We start from the raw sequence: 12,500 nt of genomic DNA, 5'->3' as shown, positions 1-12,500 counted from the left end.
ACTCCGGATAATGTACTCCGGATAATGTACTCCGGATAATGTACTCCGGGTAATGTACTCCGGGAGTACTCCGGACGCACTCTTTCAGAAATTTTTCACCTATTCGTGGAATAGTGTAGAGCGCATAACCTTTTCCAAGTATACCTATCTCTTTTGGCGAAGTCCTTCATGAGTAAATGGAGCAGCAAAGTGGCAGTAACTGACCAGCCACCTCATCCACCTCACGCATTCCCAGCCTGGCGCCCGGCCGCGGGCCGCCGAGGCGCGGCGCGGGTCGGATGGGTTGTCTACCTCCCGGGCGCAGGCCGGGAGTCGCGGCGGCCAGTCACGTATGCATCGGGCTCACCGGGATCACATGTAAAAGTGTAGGTGTGGCCTATCATGCTTGGAATTTTAGCACGCTCTACGGAACACTGTTAAAAAAAGTTGTAAAATTACGACAAATTTTGTAAGAAATTTGTCGTTTAAAAACAACATTGTTGTTTCAACAGAAAACGAAAGCAACATTAATTAACAGTAAGCTTGTTTTAGTACGACAAATCCGTTTGATGATGGAAAGATTCATTCTTGGGCAAAACTACATTAATATCGTATTAGAACGAACTCATTGTTTTAAAACGAAAGAAAATGTTTCTCAACAAATAAATCGTTATTTTACAGAAAAAAAATAAAAATCGACTAATATTCTTAACTTTCAATTTTCTTTTCATCAAAACTGGGAAAACAACTCATGTCATATCAAAGCAGAAATAACTAGAGAAGATATTAGGAATGTGCATTATTTCTCAATCTGAGCAGAAGATTTTTTATTTTTTTCTGTAAAATAACGATTTATTTGTTGAGAAACAGGACCGAGTCGTTTCTAGACGATATTGTTTGTATGTTCACAATAATTTTGTAATCTGACGACACAGTTGTAAACCATACAGAAATAGTCAAGACCCTATCCCTGATCTTACGAAAAAAATTTTTTTAACAACATTACCGTAAAATAACGATATTTTTCTGACAAGAGTGTCGTAATATAACAACACTTGTCGCTATGAAAGTTTACGATACAGGTATCGTAAATTTACAATACTAATTTTAACAGTGAACCATACTTGCATGTCAACACAAAAGATAAAATTCGCAAAAATCCTCCTTTTTTTTTGAAAAGAAAGTTTTTCTTTCTCGTTTTTTGTTTTAATGTTTTCAATTTTGGTTTATTATTTCCCGTGTCAATCGCCTTTGCTCCTCCTCTCCCCGTGCTCCCCCGCGTGACGTCACGCGCACAGTGTTGACTGCGGCTGCGGTCTTGGTTTGGGTCAGCGAGCGCACTCGGACCGTCTCTCCGTCCCCGGCGATGACGGCGACAGAGGCGGGGGCTGGGGCTGCTTCAAAAGTTCAAATATGTGTACAACGGCGTACTTCAAGTATACTTAATACGTGGCATGTATACTTCCATTCATGTGTTCAAGCCCATGTACGCAATTATAAATGTGTACACGTCCATGTGCGTATATATAAATGTGCACAAGCCCGTGTACACGTTTAGAAATGTGTACATGCGCATGCCAATTAAAGTATATTCTGCCATGTTCACTTTATATAAAGCATAACGTGCACACGTTGTGAGCTGGCCGCCAGCACGCGCCGCCACCCTGCTCGCACGCGCGCTGCCGGCCGGACGGCTTGTGTGCAAGCCTGTGTGGTCAGTTGGCCCAGACACAGATAACGAGACATTTCTGGGGTCCCTTCCGTTCCGCCCGCACCCTGCGAGCGCCCCCTTGCGCCTAGCGCGGCCGGCGGGCCGAGCGGGGTGTCCGCAGCGCCACCCATCCAACAAAAACAAACAGAGAAGACTGTGATTTTGTACATTTTACAAACGTATTTTGTATTAACAATTCGCAGAATATGTTGCACCACAGCCCAATCTTGCTCCTTGATGAATTCCAAGTCAATACATGTTGCTCCTTTTTCAATTTGAAAATTTAAAGGTACAGCATGGAAGCTTTACCTAAAACACTTCCAATAATTTCTCACAGTGATAGGGCTAGCCAAACCCTGTTTTGGTCCGAGTACGATAGCTCTGTTCTAGGATCGATGTTGCTCTTGAAACAAGAAATTAAAATAGTGATCGGCCAACTGGAGGTGGAGGTACGTACGTCTAATTTTCTCTGATTCATTATCAGTAAACTATTGGAGGTCAGCGCCTGCGAGACTCTGGGTAGGCCACCCCGCAGAACACGCATGCTTTGCATGCAAGATGTTGCCTACCTATCAGCGGCGCTACAAGGGCTTGCTTAATAGGCTGAACTTGGCAGTTGTGTTATCACGAATGATTGACGTACTATCTTGATAATCCCTTAATGTTTACTGTTGAATAAGAGTACAAAGACGTCATTAAAAGCGCTAAAGTGGGTACAATATAAAGTTGAAAGAAGATTACTCTCGTTTGGGAAAGTGAGGAAGCTGTCTTTATTTTTCCTGCCTCCATAATATACCGTGGAAGAATGTGTACTGTGTGATAAGCCGTGCCATTTTTCAGAAATAATCAATAAAAGCTTCCATTATGTTATTCGTTGCGCCCTGTCGTCGGGTCAGTTTTGTTCTTATTAACATACAGTACACTTCTCGTATTTCGATTTTTTTTTAAATTTTTTGTTTTGTATATTTTTGTCTGGTCGTATCTTTTTCGCGTGCGGCGCGGCGGGCCAAAGTTATCGAAACAAGGCGCTCGAGAAGGTTCCCTTTCAATCGCACGGGTTATTGCGATGCTGGTGCCGCGAGCGTCAATCTCTGTTTCGCGGCCCCGCAAGGGCTCCTCTTACTTCGTTTCGTGACCTATACGTCTCAGACGTCCGATAAACACCCTGCAAAGCTCTGGGGAAAGAGAGACAGAGACAGAGAAGCACCGGCATCGGGAGTCTTTACAGGAAGCGCGGTCGGCGGCATTTCAGTCATTATTTTGGGAAAGGTGTCCGGGTCCATGTACGTGTTTCGCCGTACTGCTCACGCGTGCCTTTTGTTTTGTCTTGTCCATACTATCTCATCCTGTCTTCCCTGTACTGCATCCGCCCTAAGAATATACCGCAGCCGCGTGCGGTGCAAGACCCGCGCACGATAACTTAAATCGGTCAATGGGACATGAATTTTCTGTCTTTTGGGGGCGTTTCGCTTCGCTGTGACGTGATAACAGCGCACGCCAATTTTTTTTGGCGAAGAGGCGCCCAATGTTGATAACAAGGCTGCAAACGGCCGCTCGACCCCTGGCGCCCGCCCCAAGCAAACCTACCTCCTCTCTCTCTCTCTCTCTCTCTCTCTCTCTCTCTCTCCTTCTCTCTCCCTCCTTCTCTCTCTCTCTTTCTCTCTCTTTTTCTCTCTCTCTTTCTCTCTCTAACCTGCCTGCCACCCTCCAAGCCATGCAAAAGAAAATTGTGTCAATATCGCGACGGGAAGAACGCTTCCTGTTGTCGCTCTACACATATAGTGCCCGACTTCGCGTCTTTGGAAACAATAATGTTGTTTTTTGTTAATTGCACAGAATTGCAAAGACAAATCGCATTTTACCGTACCCTTTTCCCGCTCGTATTTTCATATTTCATATTTCGATCGCAGCACCCCATACCCACTTTAACTCAGAGAGACCTCCCACCTCCCCTCTTCCTATGCCAAACTGTTGCTGTTTGAGGTCAGCAGTAGTGTGCAACACCAGCTATGCAGCCATTCCCTTTGGCAAGTTTTTGGTCGCGAGCGAGCTTATCGTGAACGTGGCATAAAAATATGATCGATTGAAATGGGGATTCCGAATTACTTTTACTGAAGAGATGGGAATGGGGAGGGGGGCGAAAACGGTTGCTGTTCAAGATAACGCCTTTGCGGGGCACTTCGGTCGTCGAGTGCAGACGACGCTTACTTTACAAGGCGGCCATCGGCGAACTCAATTATTATGTAGTAAGAACATGATTAAGGAAGTCGCCTTATCGGCCTAAAAGGAGCGTGTCGACTCGTCGGGGGCGAGCGGGGAAGGGTGGAGAGAGAGAGAGAGAAAGAGAGAGAGAGAGAGAGACAAATTAAGCGCACCAGCCCACGACATTGAATTTTTGTTAGATTTTCTCATTGCTGCACAGCCTCTTTGGGCGGCGTGGAGCCTTCAACCCGTCATGAACGGAATTCTTTGACACTTCCACCATGAGTCATTTTTTTCTACTGTTTTACTTTGTCCCGCGTTTCCTTTAATTATTACTATCATTTTTTTTATTTTTTTTGAGGAACGTCCGTGGAAAATGCCTGTTCGCAACTCATGAAGGACAGGACATTAAAAAACCTCGGAACGGGAAAGCCACGGGCACTGAGAAAATATTTTCCTGTCGGGCACTTGACAGTTGTTTTATGCGTCCTACTTTGCTCCTGATACCAAAAAGTTAGTTCCCGCCGCTAAAATTACTGTGAGTGTCAACAAAATTTTGAAACTGGGCAATGAAACTTTGGTGCTCAGCAGGACAAAACTGTTTAGTGCGTCCAAACTGTCGGTCCAGAGACAAAATGTTTAGTTCTAAGGGCCAATGTTTTTTTTCTTCGTGGGGACACACTAAATAGTGAGGGACAGTTTTTGTACGTAAGTTATATTAACCTGGTAGAACTCGATTGTCAAGATGACCCCTAATATGAAAAGTTGTTCCGCCGAATAAGCGCAGCATATTGCCGTTTGGTGGTGCCTCTGGCTTCGATGAAGTCCGACACAACAAACAAAACTATCATCGACACAACTTCTCCGAGATGCAACAGAGCCTCGTAGCGTCGATAAAGACCGCGACGCGCCGTGTAGCTTCCGAGCTGCGCTCCGATAACGCGCCTTCAGGCCGAAATCCTCCCCTCTTCCTCCTCCTCCTCACCCTCCTCATCCCCCTCCTCTCGCCCCCCTCCTCCTCTCGCCCCCTCCTCCTCTCCTCCTCCTCTCCTCCTCTCTTCCTCCTTCTCTCCTCCTCCTCCTCCTCCTCCTCTACCTCCTCCACTACTTCCTCCTCCTCGCCTACCACCACCACACCATCACCACCATACCATCACCATCACTTTTCCACTAGAATAAAATAATCCACGCCTCTTAGCAATGGGCTAGCAACATTCAGCGCCGTCCAGTGTGGTAGTATGATCTTACAAAATTATTAAATGGGCCTTGATCACTCTGTGGTCACGACGAAACTCATCTTTCCACGCTTCCGATTTGACGAGGTCGACGCACAGCTCGCGTAGCCAGCGCCCTCGCGCCCAGTGCATCGGGCGGCGCGTCGTTGGCGCGGCGGGTGTCCGGTGAGGCGTGGGTCACGGAAAGAGAGGTTAGCGGGGTCAACCTTATCGGGGGCCGCGTTCGTATGGGGAGTCTCGGACGCGCCCCCGGACGGGCCGGCCTGGGCGGGCCGGGGGCTGCGAGCTGTAGTGCACTGCCGTGTGTGATCCGCGAGACATGGGCGCCTGCAAGCGAGCCGAGGCCGAGAAGGAGCAGGGGAGGGCGTGCGCTGAGCGCGAACCCGTCAATGTGAGGACAAGAATTGATGTGGTTTGGCGTGGAACTGTCGCGTTGAATTGAACGTTTTCCTTGGCAGTTGTTGTTGTCCTGAGTGACTATTTTTCGTGTGTTCGTTGGCGACGCTTGCCCTCGACGAGAGAGTTTTTCCGTGATGGTTTGGTTGTGCGTCTTGAAGTTTCCGGCAGAGGCGCTGACCGTTTGTGAACGTGTTTGATTGCAGAACTCCGGGTGGTTCGTCGGCAACATTCGAAGGCCGTTCCTGGAAACGCTGAAGCACACGGACAAGGAGTGTCGCAGGACCTGGCTGTGTTGCGGCGGGAGGTGAGTAGATTAGTGATCCCGCGCAAAGAGGGTGACGTTGAGCTCGCTATGTCACGGTAACGCCACGTATTTAGCGTCGTATGTCTTGTCTGGAAGTGGTATTATTTTTTGCCGCGACCTCATGGTGCGGTGTATTGATCCGGAAGGCATTCGGTTCTGATGGATGGAGCAAGCAGATTTAATGCATATGGAAAAAACAATTCCTTTGTCATGAAAACAAAAACAATAATAGTTCCCCGACCGACAACCTCTACCTCCCTTACATTATTATTTAGAATTTTGATAAAGAGAATCAAAAGGCATTACAGGGCCATTACTAGGGCCTGAGGCACTCGGAACAAGTAGTTCTGCAGAACTCTAAGCCAAATAAGCCAGTGACATGCTATAGTTTGAGTTATGCAAGTTTGGCCTCGTCGCGAGAATTCATCCAGCTCCTTGCAAGTGTGCAGTGGAACGCGTCCATTTACAGTTACTCGCGTCTTCCGTGTGTTGTTTCTTTTTTTTTACAGTTGTTTCCTGTCGTTCACTTTATCTTTGCGAGCCCCTAGCAATAATACTAATATAAGGAACACGCGTTGAACCTCGCCTCGTCATAGATTTGCCTGATTGAGTCTCTCTGTCGCACAGCGAGTCCGACGCCCCTTCGGAGCAGTACTCCAAGAGCGGCACTGCGTCGGCCAAGGCGGGGGACTTGGAGGCGAACCTCAGACGGAGGAAGCGCGACAGCCCGAGATGGAGAGGTAAGGAGATGCCGGGTACAAATTAGAGGTGAAGAAGGGCGTAAGTCCTTCGGACTTTCCATTGGACTTGCGCCCCATTCACTTTTTTTACCAGTGAAATAGCATGGCCATACATTTGGTTCACGTTCACGATTGAAGACGAAGACAGGGATAAAAGTATCGTGGGGTTCCTAGACTCTCAAATGGGGTCCTGATTCTTTTCGGACCCCATAATATGTGTAACCCCGTAGTAGTTTCTCTGTCACGATGCTAAGCACCCTCATGACTTGACAGGTCTTGTCGCCCTCCTCGCGGCATGCGTGTTCAGCCTGTGCGGCTCCTGTATCATGTGGACCACGGACGCTTTCCACAACTTCGTGGCCAATGTGAGTACAGCCAGCGTGTCCCGGTTAAGTAATCTCGACGGATTTTATTTTTAGGCCGGGTCTCGTGATAATCTTGTGTTTTTTTTTATTGCGACAGCAAATGGTATTAGACGAGAATAAGGGCACTTTTGCGTGGTGGGTGACGCCACCGGTGAATCCGATGTTCCGAGTTTACATCTGGAACTATTCGAACTGGGAAGAGTTCCAGCAGGACCCCAGCCTCAAGCTTAAACTGGATGAAATTGGACCGTTTGCGTACAAGTTCGTACTCCTCGTTTTCGCTTAAATTTGAGGGAGTTCGTGAACTTCCATGGCCCCTACATGAAGAATATCGCTAAATTACCAATGTTTTGTGGTCCGTTTTCAGGGAAATTATTTCTCGAGAGGATATCAAGTTCGACGACAAGGGTCTCACGATTGCCTACAAAGAGGCCAGGAAGTACGAGTATACGCCGGAGAAGTCCGGTGGTGACCTCAACGCCACCGTCGTGGTGCCGAACCTGCCGTTCTTCGTAAGTACAGGAAAATAATTGACATTATCCCCACTGCCCTGCTCTGTCGTTCATCAAACGCCAACCAACGCTCCACGTTTCTCAGGGAGCGAAGGCGAAGTTGGACCTGCTGTGGGGACCAGTCTCCATGGTGCTGAAGACCCTGCGCATGGACAGCCCCCTTGTGACCCTCAAGGCCCAAGACTTCATCTGGGGCTACGACGACGAGCTCTTCCGCATGTCCAAGCTTCTACCCTCCGATAACGTCGCCATGGACAGGGTCGGACTTCTTAACGGGGTAAGTGGTGTTTTAGTGATAAGGGTGAAGCCGTATATCCTGTTGGAGCCTATGGTCTTAACCCTACAACGTATAGCCGAAACACTACATAACCTATAGCTGAGATCCCACATAGATTATTGCCCAAACTCTCCATAATCTGTAGCCTGGACCCTTCATAACGCCTATAGCAAATTAAAACCCTGGACTTCCAATGCGTAGAAACTTCGACCGGATGACATAACGATTCTGACGGGGGCCTCGGACATCGACAAGCTGTCTTACATCGTGCGCTACAACAAGAAGGCCAACCTTAACGCCTGGCCCGAGGCATCGTGCAACTCCTTCGAGGGCTCAGACGGGTCCCTCTTCCCGCCCAGGACGATCCGCGCTCGGCAGCCCGTGTACGCCTTCAAGCCCGAGGCCTGCCGGCTCGTCAAGTTCGTCCACGATAAAAACGTCATGGTGAGTTTGTCCACCACTTTGCAGGGTGACGGACGACGACGCGACGGTCGCGAATGGACTCGTTGACGATGACGGTGCGTGTCTTTTTTGTCCGTCTCCAGGCGCAGGGCATTCGCGCGGCACGCTACATCGTGGACCGGAACGCGTTCAACTCACCACGCACGTTCAAAGACAACCTGTGCTTCTGCAACAAGACGGACTTGAACGAGTGCGCCGCGGACGGCCTCTTCGATACCAGCCCCTGCACGGGTAAGAGCTCAGCCCATCGTCCCACTGGTCGACCCCCTGGATTTCCACTAGACTTGTCTCAGATTACCCCCGGATCACTTTCGGGACTATCTCGGGCACGTTACCTACGCATTATCCTCCGATTCCCCACTCACACATGTTGAGTTACGATTATTTGGCCTCGCAGGTGCCCCCACCTTCATCTCGTACCCGCACTTCTACCTGACGGACCCAGCGGTCGCTGCGCCCTTCGAGGGCATGACGCCCAATGCGGAGGAGCACGACATGTCCGCCGACATCCACCCGGTGAGCACAGTGCACATGTGTCTTATATTATGGAGCCCTACAAAATATCAGGGTCACCAGTGGAGTTCAAGGGGACCCCGTGACATTTGTACCCTCTGGGGTACAATAGTGTCCCTGTGGACTCCTGTGGTGTCTCTGTTGGGTCGCCATGATACCCCCTCCCGCTCGTCGTGGTTTCCCCGGCTGGCCGCCGCCCGGGAGCGTAGGCCACCCATCCTGCTCACGCGCTGACGTCTGTTTGCTCCCGCAGCGCCTCGGTATGACCCTCCAGGGCAGGTCGCGGCTGCAGCTCAACGTGATGGTCACCAAGGACCTGCCGCACCTGCGGAAGGGCATGGTGCTCCCCGTCGCCTGGTTTGCTGAGGTAAGCAGCGCACTCGGCGCAAATTTACTTCATATTACTGAGTAGTTTTCTCTATGACTCCTCAAAGTGAGTTATTCCGGTGAGATTATGGGGGCTGTTATTTGGCTTTCTAACTGACCCCCCCCCCCCCTTAAAAAAAGAACTTACGAAGAGAACATCACTGATACTTGACGTCACCGACATTTCTGCTATTTCTATTGTCAATCCTTACTTTATATTGCAAGACAAACAGAAAGTACCCGCCCCTTACATCTCAACGTGAGGGGTCCTTCACTCAAAAAAATCAGTGTACACCCTTAGCAAAAATCACGAAAAAATCATAACAAATCGCGAAAAATCACAAAAATAATCATTAAAAATTAACGAAGAGTCAGAAAAAAATCACAAAAAAATTACAAAAAAACACAATAAATCAAGAGAAAATCACAAAAAATCAAGAAAAACAGAAAAATCGATGTACGCTACAATTTATAGTGAAGGACCCCTCGTCTAAACGTCACACCAGGCCCAACGGAAGCGAAACAATTATTAGAATATTGCGCTCGCACACGTTTGTGTCGAGCCGGTTCAGAAAAGTTGTTGGTGTTTATTCGGGTTTTGACTTGAACGCCCGCGACCCCGCGTCGCGAGGGCGCGCCTTGGGAACTGACTCGCTGCCGGATGTGACGATGATCCGTCCCTGCCTCCTCAGGACCTGCCGCCGTACGAGACCGGCTTCAAGGTGATGATCCTCGTGGCCAGCTACCTGCTGGACGCCATCGAGCTGGTGCTGCTGTACGTGTTGCCCTTCGTCGCGCTCGTCACGGCGGTCGTGATCGTGCGCCGGCTCCTGCTGCTGCGGCGCGCCGGGACTGCGCTGTGCGCGGCCGACGACCGCGGCGCCTACGAGCGCCCCGTCTCGTACGAGGACGAGGCCGCCGACAAGACCTACTGCAGCTGAGCAGACTACGGCGGCGTCCTGGTGCAGAGGACCACGGCGACGACGACCCCCTGTTCTTTGAACCGCGAAGCACCCCCAAGACCTGACTGGATGAACCCTTCCAGGACTCATGCTGGACCCCTCTCGGAGTCTTACAAAGACGTCCCCCGGGGGTTCTGGCGTGCCCCCTCAAGGATCTCTCCAGGACCTATCCAGGGCTCCCCCAAGACCCCTACCCTACAGGACCCGGTGAGATGGGGCGGGCCCACGTGGTCTCCATGATGTCGGAGTGCGTACGGGTACCGTTCAGTGAAGTCGCTCTCAGCGCGAGTTTTGTGATAACCAAAGACTTCCTGCCGGTGATAGAGCAGTTATGCTCAAGTTATTCGGACTTTTTTTTTTCTGTACTACCCACTACCCCACTACCCCCCTATTATGCCGTGCCACCGATATTTTTTTTCTTTCGACGAGTTGCAGCGCAAGGATACCTCCCATGATGATGGTACTATACGGTGATAACGTGTGCAATACTCGATGCGTTCGGATGTGTTCTTCCGACTCGAACCATATTTATACGTGGCATTTCATCTGGCATGCTACTTCGTACACTTGTTCTTTCCCCTCTCATCGTCTGAGCATTGTGGCGGTGGCAGTGGCTTCTTTTCTCGTTGCTCTCGGTTCAGCCACTACCCTCAGAGAAATGGAGATATCGAGACGAAATTGGACTGAAATCAGAAAGCTTACGAATTTTGTGTTGAATCGATTACAATCAAAATCAAAAAATGCTGACTTCTCTGATGAAATAATGCGATCGAAATCAGAAAATTGTCGACTTTTGTGTCGAAACGATTATAATCAAGGCCTAAATTCGACTTATCTCTGATATTGCACATCGTTTTGATTTCTTAAGGGGTATTATTTTCTCGCGTTTTAGCACAATGGCTAGGGCCACGGGTCACCGTCTGATTGAAGTACCGAACATTCGACACGTGCACTAAAAGTGGTATGAAAAATCAGCCGTTTTTCAGTGTGTTGAAGCGAGTAATAAGCTTCTTTTTAATAACTTCTGCGACATACCGCACCGCATCACCTTGTTTCCCCCTGTTCAAACAACAGCAATCTGTGATATTGGTGTACTTATTTCACAGCTAAACGTCACCATGAATGGAAGAATGCATATTATTATGTATATTTAAAACAACAAAAGAAAATATTAAAAAAAATAATAGTATTAGATTTAGATAGGTTAAGATAGGTTATGATATTAAGTGATCATCTGTGTCTGCAGTTCGAAAAAGATCCAAATGCAGCTGCATAGTGCATTTGCGTTGGGACCATGTAATACTTTTATTGTAATGTGATGCGCGTACATATAGATCTCATACTGTAAATAAATCGAACCGTTTCTACTTGTAATCGTCGTCTCATTTTTCTGGATCTTGTCAGTTGCACTTTTCACTTGTGCTGCAATCTCATGTGTGAGATATCCAATATCTTGAAAGTGTGCTTAGTAAAAGCACATATGTTAGTGCTGTCAAACGCTTGTCTGTGTGAAACATCACTCTCGTACACAGTAGTTTTAGAGTGCAACTTTGGTCTCACTTTTTTTCAAACAAATAGAATGTGTCATCTTTATTTGCATGGCACTCGCAGCACGGCGATGAGCACCAGGCTAAGTGATTCGTTCTGACGTCACGTATGTTAGGATCTGCAACATTGCAGTAATTTCACCCTTTTTTTCCTCTTGCTTAATGATGTCTCTCATGAGTAGAACGAAGGCTACTTTGTCTGGGGGTGACCTTTTCTCTTCGGCGAATATTGTCGACCCGATGCAATGTTCTTTTTATATACAATGTGAAAGAGTCGAAGTTTAGTAGCATTCGATATCTTTGAGAACACTGTGAAAGCTATCGCCTTGGTGTGCCACAAATCTTTATTTATTTTGTATTATTAAAAAAAGTTGAAACTTTACATTGCGCGTCCACTATACTTTTATAATTATCTCACCCTCTAGATTGATGTTTAATTCTAATCAAGACAAACAATAAAACAATGACCGCTCTAATCGTTCCATATGTGTGCGAATATGGTCGTGACGCGGCCTGTGGGGGGAAATTCGCACGAAATGGGCAAAATTCGCAGCAGCACTGTCCTGTCGATAAGCGCAATGGGCCCCGCGACTTAGCTTGACCAGTCTCCCCACCCCCGCCACACACAAAAAGGTGAACACACAAAAAATAAACACACAAAAATTAACAAAAAAATTACAAAAAAAGAAAATACCAAAAAACAATCATGCAAAAAAAAAAGAAGTAAAAAACAGAAAAATATATACACATACAAAACACACGTTCGTAAAGCGGCGGGTATATTTTTCATTTGGAGCCCAAAACACCTGATTGTTGAGTACCCCCCTTGTTGCTCCTTGCACGGGCCACGGCGCCTTACGTCAGCCAGTACACAGTCGCGCGCTGTAAATTGCTTACAAATTACAATACAAACAATAGGTTCATAA

The 12,500-nt window shown here is 48.0% G+C and overlaps 1 protein-coding gene across 2 annotated transcripts in view; it reads left to right on the top strand.

Annotated features, from left to right (window-relative positions):
• Nucleotides 1-11,956, top strand: part of LOC113209333 (platelet glycoprotein 4-like) — a 76,255-nt gene extending 64,299 nt beyond the window's left edge. Inside the window, exons 1-12 of one of the 2 annotated variants that reach the window (XM_026426778.2) lie at nucleotides 5,366-5,518; nucleotides 5,730-5,830; nucleotides 6,458-6,570; nucleotides 6,844-6,935; nucleotides 7,033-7,196; nucleotides 7,303-7,447; nucleotides 7,533-7,724; nucleotides 7,926-8,168; nucleotides 8,270-8,417; nucleotides 8,584-8,702; nucleotides 8,953-9,066; nucleotides 9,758-11,956. In XM_026426778.2, the coding sequence (XP_026282563.1) occupies nucleotides 5,447-5,518; nucleotides 5,730-5,830; nucleotides 6,458-6,570; nucleotides 6,844-6,935; nucleotides 7,033-7,196; nucleotides 7,303-7,447; nucleotides 7,533-7,724; nucleotides 7,926-8,168; nucleotides 8,270-8,417; nucleotides 8,584-8,702; nucleotides 8,953-9,066; nucleotides 9,758-10,006 (1,752 nt within the window). In that variant the 5' untranslated portion in view covers nucleotides 5,366-5,446 and the 3' untranslated portion in view covers nucleotides 10,007-11,956. Of the gene's footprint in view, nucleotides 1-5,365; nucleotides 5,519-5,729; nucleotides 5,831-6,457; nucleotides 6,571-6,843; nucleotides 6,936-7,032; nucleotides 7,197-7,302; nucleotides 7,448-7,532; nucleotides 7,725-7,925; nucleotides 8,169-8,269; nucleotides 8,418-8,583; nucleotides 8,703-8,952; nucleotides 9,067-9,757 lie in introns of those variants that run through there. The other variant, XM_052265493.1, reaches the window with a different exon arrangement.
• Nucleotides 11,957-12,500: the final 544 nt, after the last annotated feature.

Source organism: Frankliniella occidentalis, unplaced genomic scaffold (assembly GCF_000697945.3).
Source record: "Frankliniella occidentalis isolate FOCC.00 unplaced genomic scaffold, Focc_3.1 Scaffold27, whole genome shotgun sequence".
In the NCBI taxonomy this organism is placed as follows: domain Eukaryota; kingdom Metazoa; phylum Arthropoda; class Insecta; order Thysanoptera; family Thripidae; genus Frankliniella; species Frankliniella occidentalis.
The sequence above is the reverse complement of the archived record's forward strand: the minus strand, read 5'-3'. Positions and strand labels throughout refer to the sequence as shown.